The following is a 12,405-nucleotide window of genomic DNA, read 5'->3' on the forward strand; positions in this document are numbered from 1 at the left end:
AAAGCAGCAACCAACCAGACACAAACAGGAGGCGGCGAGCGACAACACCAACAGTACTACGATTGGCTCTGGTGGCTCTCAAATCGGCAGAGGAGTTGGCGATTATCGGGGAGGAAGGCGGGCTTTCGGGGCCGCTCTGATTGGAACAGGCGATTGGTCGATCTAGTGCGGTTCGGGACAGGTGATTGGAAGGGGAAAACGAAAGCGTATCGAATGACTAAAGGGACATGGAGACAGACACAGATATCTTGATTTGCCTGTGGGGCGAGGGAAATCGAAACAAAACAAATTAATTTTTGATTGACAATGAAAAAATATGGACAAACAAATATAAAGAAGGGGGAAATAGAAGGAGGTCGCTATGGAAACACAAGAGTCTAATGAAGAGTGACTAGAGGAAGTGTTGAGAGGGTAGCCGGCGCAGCAGGGGGCGCTGTGGCGGGCTCTGTCCCCGCTCCGCGTGTCTACCTTTGAGGCCTCCTGACTGGAAGGAGCTGGGTTTGGCAGGAAGGGGGGGGCCTGTACTGTTGGAGTTGTTGACTGGCGGCTGGAATGAGCCGGACAGGAAGATGCCGTCAGAAAGGGGGCGTGGCTTGCGCGCAGTGGGCGGCGGCTGAGGCTTGCTGTGATTGGGCAAGACGGAGGCCGGGAGGTCGCCATACGACTTCCGGGTCGCCGACAGCTTGGCCTGACCTGATTGGCCGCCGCCGCTTCCTGCGTAAGGGGAGACTTCCTCTTCGTCGTCGTCGTCCGCGTTGGACACGTACGTGGCGGTGTAGAGCGTGTCGGGGGAGGCCACCTGCGTTTTGAGGTAGGAGGTGTTTCTCTGTGGGGGGGGTGGGGGCGTGTTAGTAGACGGGTTGTGCGGGGCGGGGGGTTGGTAGTCCCGGGGCAGCGGGGGCCGATACAGACCGGCCGGCTCGTCCGGCGTCAGCAGCTTCCTCTGGGCTTCGTCGTGCTGCCGCCGCCGCTCGGCCTCCAAGCGCGCGTAGTACTCCTCCTCCTGCCTCCTCTGGGGACGCACAAGGATTAGTCAGCCCCGCTCCACTGGGACAGTCCGCTACCGTCTACTGTCCCATCAACTGCCCCCTACAGCTATAGCCAGGTACTGCAACAGCTACACACAACAAGCAACTACAGCTTTACAGGACGAAGCCTCACTCAGCACACACCGCACTTCCAAACATTAACCTTAACCAAACCTGACATGCCCTGACACAGAGGTCTCCCACTCCTACTTCTACATTTACCCCAACGACAACAAGCTCTGTACTAATACTGTATCTTCAAAACCCTACGTTTCATCTACTGGTTAACACAGAGTATGACCAAGAACATCTAAGCTCTGGCAACACCAAGAAACTACGTCCCTCCTCTTGCAGAACCTCTCCTCTCCCGGGTGCCGAGCGTCTCGTGGACCACCCTGTCTCCCACGTCTCCCTCCGACACTATGTTCATCGTACCGTACGTGTAAGTGTGTGTTTAACATGGCTCTGTGGCGTCTTTGATGCAGCCCACCCCGGAGCCTGTTTGGATTTCGGGGTTTGGATCTCGACCAGTCGCTTGACACACCTCTGAAGTCTCATCTCGGTTCCTTTTTATGTGTTGTGGAGGTAAAAAGGTCGTCCCCGTGACAACCCCCAGTGGAAAGCCAGCGGTAGACTTGTTTATGCCGGTGTTGTTGAGTCTGAAGAACCTGGGAGGCGTTAGTGGTGTGGACATGAGTGGAATGAAATGTATGGATGACGGAGTTTCTGGGAGGAGTGGAAGAGCTGGGCGGCATTCCCTAAAGTAGATTTTTTTTTTACTTTGTTCCAAAGCAATGCTGAATGAAGTGGTAACACAAACAGAACTCAAACATCATCTCCAAATTAAAAAACTCAAAATATAACCGACGTAGACTGACCATTACAGCGACATCAACACGGTGGGGAGTCCCATGCGCACAGACAATAGGAGGGGGCACTACGACAAGGGGCGCACGGGATGGGACATGCAACGGGACGTTTCACACAAATGCACACAATAATACATGACATTATATTGAATATACACAAGGAATAAAGCACATCGAAGTCAAAACGCTAAACGATTCAGTGTCAGAGTTTGAAATAGCCATTGGCCTGACTGTCTCACAGACAAATGTGCCACAACGATACAATATGGAACAGAAAGACTGGACATGTTTGACAAGGATGGAGGATGTGGGTGAGCAGACCAGAGGATATTCAAACACTGCACTGAAATCGTTCGCTTTGGTTTTCTAGATCTTACAATTCTTATCATAAATAATTAAGCTTATTTTCATTATATGGTATTTTAAAATCAATGGGTAATATTCTAATTACTATAAATATATGGCATTAAATCAAGAATTCATCACAGTAAAGTTAACCTCTGTTTGGGACGCACTGACCTTCTCCTCCGCCTCCCGCTTGTTCCGCTCCTCCTCTCTCCACCTCCGCTCTTCCTCCTGCTTGGCCCGCTCCTCCGCCTCGCGTTTACGGATCTCCTCCAGCTGCTGCTTACGCCTCCGCTCCTCGTCCTGCAACTGCCCCACACCAAAACGACATGACGCGATACGATCAGACACCGATGACCGCAGGTTCAACAGCGAGCGATGCAATCATTACACCAGTGTAACGGTAAAACTGCTCAACGTCCACTACATGTTTGCAATGTGAAATACGCGGGATTGTGAGTCAAAAGATCTGCTCCTGAAAACACGGGAGCAGTGTGCACCGCAAGCACATCGTCATGCAACACCGACATGCAGCACGAAACGGGAAACGACAGACACTTCAGGTTCAGGTCTGAGGTCAACGTGTCCACAGCCTGGGTAGTACACGGCCACAAGTCAACAGGCAGCAGCGGGCAGTTTCTGAGAACACAGCAATTTCAAACTACAAGGCAAAAAAAAAGAAAAGAAAAGTAAACTGGAGATGCACAGAACAGGCAAACGTCTTCTCTTGGGTCAGTCCACCGCAAAGCAAACAAAAGTGTTCCACCATAAAGCAGAGCCACATCCTCCAGTCATCCACCACACTGCTTTACTGACTATTTTTATTTTTTTCAATGTCCAACTATACTTTAGTCATGGTTAAATCAGAAATGGTTGGACTATCCATGGTTATAGCTTTTCCACATTTGTCAAATTAAAGCATTAATATACAGACTAAGGGATTCACTTGCCTGCCTCCCTTCATCATCACAGCACGACTCAGTGAATCAGTGGCTTGCTGATATGGAAGTGTCTCATGGCTGGACTAACAATGCAGCTCATTCTGTAGGTGGAAGGTTTTTGTGTCTTTGGTGAACTGAGCCTTTGAACAGAGCACTCCGCTCCGCACAGACAAACACACGGCTTGATGGCATCTGTAAAGACATGCATGGATCTGAAAATGGCCGCCCTATGATGCAGTTAGCCATGCAGGTCCTCTGTGCCACTCAAACACTCAAATTCAATTGTTCGACAAGTGTTTTGAGCAGACAGAGGTCAGCTTCCCCAGCATCCCCACATCCAATCACGGCACAGAGCTGCCTCCGCCCAAACCACACCCCCAATGGAACCACAACCGTCAGATGGAAGAGAAACAAATTGTTGGGCAGCCCAGAAAACAGCAGAGTGGGCGGGACAGGAAACACATCATCAACAGGAAGAACATACCAAGTCTAGAACAGAGATAGCTGGGACAGCAGTCTGCTGCTGAAGAACGACAAGAGAAGAAGAGTAAGAGGGGAGGCCAAGGGGCAATCGTGAAATCAAAGAGTGGAGGATCTGACTTAAACCAGAAAATGGAGAGAAAGGAAATAAACAGCACTGAAATGCGGTTTGGAATTTGGTTAATAGGGATTTTAAAAGCTCCAGTTTTTTAACTGCTCCACAACGCAGATGTGCAGTCACTCGAGTCGATTTCAGCAGGGACTTTGGAGATTTTCTAAATGTATACTTGTATAAATGTATACACTTTTTTGTTATTTTAGAAAAGGGCTGTAGCAAAGATACCAGAAGTATTTGCCAATAATACTCACACAGACCAGTGGAGCGAGACGACGTCACAGTCAAGACAGTAACATTTCTTCATTTGGAGAAACATGGATTTAAAAACAACATTTGGCTCTGCAGATACTTTTACGTTTAATATGATGCACATATTTTATAGAACTAAACTTCAGTTTTGTGGAGCAGGAATGAATTAGTATTTCTTCTAATGGCCGAGTATGAAATGTTCATCTCACACCCTCATTTTCCCCAGAAAAATACTACACTTTGTCATTTAGTATTAATTTAAAGTTCATTCAAAAAAGGAAAACGAAAACCCGGAATAAAAAAAAAGCAACATTTCGAATATTGTGATGTTGAAACCTGAGCAGAACCCAAAGAGCGACACAACACCTAACGCTGCATTTGCATCGTAGCAGAAGAGTCATGGTTAAAGCTGTTTTCGATTTATCCAACAACTACATTTTCTGAGATTTCTTTATCACAGAAACCTGTAGATTTCAGGGTCATACTCGGATCCCTGTATGATGTGAATGCAGCATTAGCACATCCTGCCCCGAGCGCAGGGCCCCGCCCATCCCCCCACAGCCAATCAGATCGAAGCAGCTCGGCATGGCAAAGCGATGGCAGAAGCATGTTGCAGATGCACATTGCAGGACATTCATAGTGGGAGCTTTTCTCCTTTGAACAGAGGGCTCGGCTTTTCCTTTGGGATCAGTGTGTGTGTGTCGTCCAGTCCCAAACAGTGACCTGTCCTTAGTCTCACTAAGTCCTTGTTCAGACCAAGCTTGAATCATGTTCTAAGCCATGGAGCGTTTGACTACAAGGAACTGTACAGTCATTTCAGCAAAAAGCTAATGGCCAGTAACAAAAGTGACTAGTTTCAACTCCTTTTTTGTCTAAGAGGGAGAGCTCTCAAATTGAGTTCAGTGTAACGCCAGGTCTGAACATGGCCCCAACTTAAACCCTAAGTAAAGTGGATCATTCATTCTCCGTCACGTTTGTTTAAAGTTGACGATGTGTGGCATGTTGAGTGCTCTTACCCTGGCCCTCTTCTCGGCCTCTAGTCTCTGCATGATCAACATGGTGTCCACGTCTTCATCGTCCTCCTCCTCCTCGTCGTCGTCGCTCTGTTTGGACTCCTGCAGCCGCTTCTGGAACTGCCACTCCAGCATCAGCTTCCTCAGACGGTCGCTCTCCTCCGCCGTGCGCTCCGGTTTGGCCTGGGCACAAAACCGTCAAACAGACTCTGCATAATGACACGTGCTCTGATTGCAGCTCCTGCGTTTCCGTGTGTCCCACCTGCAGGTCCTGGATCTCCTTGTCCAACAGGTCGACGATGTGAAGCTGCTGCTGCTTCTCGGCCTTCTCCCGGGCGTCCCTCTTCCAGGGGTCGGGGGACAGACTGTCGCTGGACAGCTCCTCTTTACTGATGGTGATGTACTGCAGGTCCCGCCGCTCAATGGTGCGCGGCTGCTGCTGTGGGAGGAGGTCTCTTATCACCGTGTCCATTCCTGCAACATTTGTCAGGAGACAAAGCAAACTGAGACGTGACCAGGATGAACTAAAGTAAAGCACAAAAATACATAGTAAAAGAGCAGCTTACCGTTCCCAGGGCTGGGGCCAGAGGCGGGCGGAGGGACAGCTGTTCGGGGAAGACTGGATAACTTCTCTGGCCGGGACGGGGGTGGTGGCTGGGGTTGTGGTGGTAGATAGGGCTGGGGCGGGGCCATAGAGGCCATGGGGGGCTGATGATGAGGTGGGGGCATAGAGCCGCCATTGTTGTGAGGCTGGACGGGCATCACAGGGTTGGCCCGGATCTGCACCAGTTTCCTCTCCTGCTCCCGCCTCTTTCTCTCCCTGAAATCCACGGCAGACGTTACAGAACATCAAATGCTTCACAATAGATACAGTTTTTAAAAAGTAGCACAAGGCAAAGGTTTGGACACACTTTACATTAAGAACTGAACGTGAACGTCCAAACTACTGACTCTGATGTATGAAACTGATAATGATACTGTGGGTATGTTAAATTTTCTGGGAGTATTTCTCGAGGATGTTGCAGATGTAGATGGCAGAACAAGTATTCTACTGTCGGGCACATATGAGAACATTTGAAAGACGGCTCTGTCTGACGGTTCCCTGGGGTTTGCCCTTTCTGCGTGATTGACCCGTGAGATTATGGCCAACGTCATTACAAACCACAGCTGCTCGGGCCAGTCATTTCTGAACTCAAGTCCTCATTGTTTCCGCTTCTTTCTGTAACTGACCTCGTGCCTCATTTTAAAATATTAGTCACATTTCACACTGGCACAGACAGGTGGAATCAGCCCGGGACACTCACCTCTCCTCCTCCAGCCGTGCCTTCTCCTTCTCGTACCACCTCTGCTGCTCCTCGCGCTTCTTCCTGTCGGCCGCCTGTTGGGCTGTGACGCCGGAGGGCGGCGGGGGCAGGGGCAGGTCGTTCTGGGGCTCGTACGGGTCGAAGGGGTCGGGGTAGGCAGCTGGAGGAGGGGGAGGCGGTGGCGGTAGGTCCGAGCGGGACGGGGGCTGACCGGGGTGCGGCGCCACCGCGTGGGGCGCGTTGGGGGTCTTCCACCGCCCTGGGCCCGTTTTCTGAGTGGCGCTTTTGTTCGAGGAACTGGACGCGGCGGAAAAGTTGAGGTGCTCCTGACTGGACGTGGATGATTCTAATGAGGAGGGGATTTGGGGCTGAGGAGTCCAGATTTCAGGACCTCCTGGAAACACAGAACGACAAAAATGAAAAAATTATATGTACAGTGCAAGATTTAGTTCCATCCAGGCTGCATTCATTTTATATTGAATGAACCAATAGACAAAAAAGCCAATTATAGACTTATAGTGGACACTGCAAACAGTTGATACAGTAACGGGCTCCTACCTCCAGGGGGCGGCCTTGGGTAGTCCATCTCCCGGTGCTGGTAGTCCATGTGGGGGTAGTCTTGGTGGTAGTGGGGCTGCATGTCCGGCCTCATGCCTCCTGGAGGAGGGTACAGGTCCTCCTGCGAGTGGTTCACCCGCTGGGACAAAGAAAGAGGTCAAGGATGCAGGTTTAGTATTTCAGAAATGTACGTAAGTTTTCATTTGGTTTCAGTCCCCTTCATTACCTGCATACTGCTGTGTATATTGTCAGCCATAGCCAGCCTCTCTCGGTCATCCATGCCCTGCCAGTGCGGTGGAGGCCCCTGTCCCGGAGCCACGACCCGGTCCTGGCTTTTGGAGGCTGGGATGGTGAAGTACTCCCTGGGATACGTCTGTGTGGGGATGGGGTAGGCTTCGGGCCGGGGCGGGGAGGGCTCATCCTGAACACAAGACACCAGTGTTAACGTGTGGAGCTAAAAATACGGCAGAGCTCGACACCAAACACGCTGTCGAAGTTTAATGAAAGATGAATTCTCGGGGCGGCTCTAAATACAGTGTGGTATTGTCACTGTGCTGCGATAGAAAAGTTCAGGACATTCCTCACGAAGGCGTTATTGTGTTGGAGATGCCAAAACTCACATCGGCACAGAGGTTTCCAGTGGACACCGAGGTGATCTTGGTGCCTGGACCTCCTGGGTAAACCGCTTTGCCTGCAGGACTCTGGCCCTGGTCTGCAACGTGAAGAAATGGAGACTGAGTGGAGATTTTTTTGAGTGTTTTTACATATTCCTTGTCTCTTGTTAATAATTGTCTTTGGAAAAAGAAAAAGAGCATATCAAATGTAACAGATTAGAAGTGTGCACGTACTGGCCACGTTGGGGCTGGAGCGGTGGTCTGCCCGGTTCTTGAGCAGCCGGTCCTCCCCGCTCATCTTCTTTGGTTCTGGATAAGAGTCCCAGTTGCCCTGCGGGCTCTCCGGAGACCCGTTCGGCACAGAGTTGTTGTACAACTCAAAGCCTTCACTCTTTGGTCGCATTTTACCGTTCTTCTCACGCCCCCGGTCTGACGCTGGAGGAGGGAACAGAGAGAGGGAAATATTTGAAACAGATATGAACACTCAACTGGTATAAGATTTGGAGACATTTACAAAATATATATAAACTTGGCATTAACAATCCAGTTTGATCCCTACAGTCTACAGTCTCTTTATTTAAACTGTCACCAGTCTTTCACTAGATCTAGATCTTCAGAGCGTTTTTCCTCCGACCTGCTGTAACCCTGTTAAAGATACCCAGGCCATTGAGAAAAAAAACATCTGTTGATATTTTCCAGCTCACTCAGAGTTTCCTGACTGACCAGCCGTCCTTTACTGCCCACACTTAAACCTCCCTATTCGCGGTTTTACTGTCCCGGCCCTCAGCGTCACTGTGGAGCGCAGCCTGGACTTCCTTAACGGCTGTGGGGTCACATACCAGCGCACAGAGCCAGACGCTGGTAACAGGCGGCCAAGTAAAGACCCAGCTGGACCAGCGGACACAAACAGTCATTATGCAGCCGGTCTGCAGCAGCTTCTGTCTGCGTGTCCTCTTACAGGCTGCAGGCTATTACGCTCACAATACGCCATTCATCTACTTCACGAAGCCATTTATTTAACCGGGACTGGGAATACTCAAGTGCAAACTGAGCTCATTAGTTCGATCTGTTTCACACATTTTAGTGCCAGCCTATGAACAGATTAGGCACAGAAGCAGGTAGGAAAAGATTACCCAGGCTGAGGCCACTATATACTTTCTAAATCATCTTTTTTCACTTTGACCCCTTCTATCCTTGTCCTTTAAACCATCAATGCACCACTAAAATCCACCACAATCTGGCCTCTCTGACTCCCTACAAAGTCCTACACACTCTGCCACAAGCCATAAAAAGTCCTTGTAAATGAGAAGTTAATAAACTAAACTTTAGATAGAACTAAATTCACGTAAACCATCAATAGGAAACTCACCTCTCTGCATCAAGGGGCTGGGCTGGTTGAGGAGCGTGGCCAGCCCGTGGTAAATCGCCCCCTGTTTGGCCACTTCCAGAGTCACCACTGAGCCCGTCCTGGTCATCAGCTCGGCCGCCCTGCGCACAAGACATCGCGGTCACGAACACGGACTCCAACCCTCACACAGGCTTTGATATCGAACACCTTTGAGTGGGAGCTTTTCCCCCCTAAACAATGACTTGAAACTCTAATTGCCTGCGGTTTGAGTAATTGCCAAACACTAATGACATTTCCGTGTAGTCGTACGCTGTTAACAGTCAGAAGACTCAAGTGCGCGGCCTTAATGTGAACCAGAGGAGGTAGGGATTGTATTTGTCATTGCCAGAAGCTCTTTGGTCTAATTTAGGCCTGGACCTGCTGTGTCACACATGTATCACGCCGCCACATGTGCTTCTGTGTTGGACCACAAACGGCACCAGAAAAGATCACACACAATGAGTCGCGTGTGCTCGGTTGGGCGGACTTTAGTGTTCGAAAATGTAATCCGTGTTTTCCTCATTTCTGGAAATGAACAGCTTCTATGCCAGAATTGATCTACTATAAACAAAGCTCCAAGAACATACTTTCATCGAAACTGGACCCAGTGACCAATAAATCCTGCAGAAATGCGGACTCTGGAATGATTGTTAACTGTAGAAATGGAGTAAAACTATTAGATAATCATATTGAATGTAAGTTTTAACACATGGCGTACGCTAAAGCCAGTGCGCCATGAAGAGAAAATCACTTTTGATCTCTGTCGGGTGCAGCCCCTGAGGCACTGCCCTGCTGTTCCCTAAACACACACACACCCCTTTCTTCTGCCGTAGCTTTTTCAGATTCTTTGGAAATATTTCTTTTGGGCCAAAACGGGCTGCAGCTGCTCTGTAAAAACCGCCCTCGCGATGTCTAAACACGGAGCTTTCCCGAACGTCAACCCCAGCGCTGAACCTCAAATGTGCAATACGCTCGAATTAGCAAACTGGCTTGCATCATCGCAACCGTAAATACGTCAATGCTCCGCGGCGGGCGCTTTAAGAACAAAAGTGCCAGGTTTCTCGCCACTGCAGGGATTTACCTATGACTTCAATGCTTTAAATGATCATTTACACATTTAGCTGGGGATTTCCGACAGTAAACATGGGCCGAGCAAGGCTTAAAGCTGCCAAAGTGTGACGTTTTCCCACTGTTTTTTTTACCGTTCTTGGGAGAGACCGACGAGACTGCGACCGTCCACGCTCAACAACTGGTCCCCCGCTGCCAACCGCCCATCCTGCGCACAGACGGGACACAATGAGTCGCCGATGAACACATTTACTGTCATTTTTAATTCATTAAACTGAACCCACCACGTCGGCCGCTCCTCCTTTGACCACAGACTTGATGTAGATGCCCAGTTTCTCCTGACCAGCACCCTGCAAAACACAGACACAAGATATATGAGATATACAGTAACATCGACCAAACTACAGATGCACCGATCCAGCTTTTTTGCTTCCGACACTGATACTGGGGGTTTGAGTATCTGCCGATATCTGATATTAACTGATACCAAGAAACCTTCTTAAAAGTGAATGGTCTCTTTTCTCCATTTTAAGATCAATAAAGTCTTAGTTTTTCTTGTCATGATGTTACCCATCCACCCATCCATCCATCCATCCACCCACACCCGTGCATTAAAACATGTCAGATCAGTTATCCTTTGACAGTTTATTTGAGCAATTACAAGTTCCATGTTACTAGACAAGAAGAAACACAAGAATGCCCAAAAAGGAGAAAGCTGAAGCAAAGCTCATTTATGCCTACCCCATCCAACATTACAGCATTTCATAAAGTGGAATACAAACACTTGGCTACTCCAGCAGTGGTTATTTTATTTTATTAGGCTACTTGAGGTATTTGTATTATAGTTTATGACCAAGCCTCCATTAGATGCTCCCACTAGCTTTAGCATGCTGTTGCTAGCCACGCAATTTTGCACGGCGATCAGAAATACATTCAGCGATTGAATTCTCCAGGTCCTGCCCTTGACATACAGCATGACCATAGTCACGTAGATTTAGCTGGTTAAAGTTGTGCTTTTAAAGCGGTGAGAGCCAAAACAAGCATCGATTCAGTGTCATATTTTTTCCAGTATCGGCTCCGATATGCATCCCTATTCAAAACAACTATTACAAGCCATTTCTTGCTCAAAACACACATTTGGATTCAGAGGGATGGTTTAGCTGGAGACTCACATGGACAGTTGATGTTGATAATTTCTATTTCTCGGTGTGGCCTAAAACATGAACTTTACACATACACACCTCCCACACATTAACGACCACAAACAAGTCTATAAAGTCACTGGTAAAATGGAGGACTGGATAAATGAAGCCTCTAATTGCTGCAGTTTGTCAGATCTGGCAACGTGGCTCTTGGCACACGTCCATGAAGCTGCATATTGTTAAAGGGAAGCCCTGGGGTCGCTCAAGGGTCAATGTGGGGTTAATAACAGCAGTGTTTGCTGTTGCATTTAGGAATCATTGAGTGGTCGACTGTGAGGGAGAAGTGTGCAGATAATTAGGCGACTGCAGAGTCAGATGAGGGATTTAAAGCGCCAATTTAAACGGTAAAGTGCTGATCGTCAAGTACTAAGAATACAGTTAATACAGTCATGACGTAAACATATCATTATAATGAAAGATAAAACAAGATAAGATGATGGATCTATAGGTACAATGAACATAATAATCATCTCATAGAATTTCCAAACAATTCCTCAAGCGTGCGTTTTGTTGGTTTGTTACACAAGAACCTTGTTTACTTCAAAAACTTGAACTCAGCATCTTCCTGCAGCAGGAAACCTCTCTGAACGATGATGAACATAGGAACTGGGGTGAAAACCAGTTCAAAGCATTAGGCAACAATGAGACTGCTGGAGCTTAAATAAATAAATGCTCCACATATTTTCAATGGACGAATTGTGAACAGGGAACTCACAGTGCTCTCCGGTCGGCAGCCAAGTCAGGTGACCATCGAGCTTTCCATTACGTCCACAAACATCAAGTTTTTCACTGATTCCGTGTTTTGGACATTAGAACTGTACTCCACTCCAAAACTGAGAAATCAGACTTTGAACCTTGCTTTTTCATGAAAGAACCCTGTCCAGAGCTACCCACAATGCCCTCCTTCAGTCACAGTTGCGTGCGGCTATGGGATGAAGTCCAGTCTCTTGTGGCGAGGGTCTCTTCATCTTCAGTGTGACATTTGAAGCAGGAGACCGCACTGAACCAAGTGGAGAGTGTGTTGTTCATTACAGTAGAACTTCTGTGTGAACGACAACACAGGCCTGATCCACAGACAGGACGGGCGCCACCAAAATGTTCAATTAAATGGTAAGGGGATTTCCCCCCCATCGCCCCGAGGACTTCCACTGGAGCTTCGACCGACACATGGGATCAACACAAGGCACTCGGCAGCACTGTGGGGAAAAATCCTCCACCGATTCACAGTA

General features: G+C 48.5%; 1 protein-coding gene across 13 annotated transcripts in view; it reads right to left on the reverse strand.

Annotated features, from left to right (window-relative positions):
- Positions 1–12,405, reverse strand: part of afdna (afadin, adherens junction formation factor a) — a gene marked incomplete at its 3' end in the record, with an annotated part of 77,630 nt that overhangs the window by 3,767 nt on the left and 61,458 nt on the right. For 5 of the 13 annotated variants that reach the window (XM_079572000.1, XM_079572007.1, XM_079572003.1 and 2 more), the window contains 13 exons: positions 10,259–10,324; positions 10,109–10,182; positions 8,889–9,007; positions 7,754–7,954; positions 7,526–7,617; positions 7,132–7,326; positions 6,906–7,044; positions 6,348–6,741; positions 5,610–5,863; positions 5,306–5,517; positions 5,047–5,226; positions 2,417–2,551; positions 469–1,012 (listed from right to left, as the gene is read on the reverse strand). In XM_079572000.1, coding sequence (XP_079428126.1) covers positions 469–1,012; positions 2,417–2,551; positions 5,047–5,226; positions 5,306–5,517; positions 5,610–5,863; positions 6,348–6,741; positions 6,906–7,044; positions 7,132–7,326; positions 7,526–7,617; positions 7,754–7,954; positions 8,889–9,007; positions 10,109–10,182; positions 10,259–10,324 — 2,605 coding nt within the window. Of the gene's footprint in view, positions 1–468; positions 1,013–2,416; positions 2,552–3,667; positions 3,707–5,046; positions 5,227–5,305; positions 5,518–5,609; positions 5,864–6,347; positions 6,742–6,905; positions 7,045–7,131; positions 7,327–7,525; positions 7,618–7,753; positions 7,955–8,888; positions 9,008–10,108; positions 10,183–10,258; positions 10,325–12,405 lie in introns of all 13 variants that reach the window. The other 8 variants (XM_079572005.1, XM_079572008.1, XM_079571999.1 and 5 more) reach the window with 5 other exon arrangements.

Source organism: Gobius niger, assembly GCF_951799975.1.
Source record: "Gobius niger genome assembly, chromosome: 15".
NCBI classification, from domain to species: Eukaryota; Metazoa; Chordata; class Actinopteri; order Gobiiformes; family Gobiidae; genus Gobius; species Gobius niger.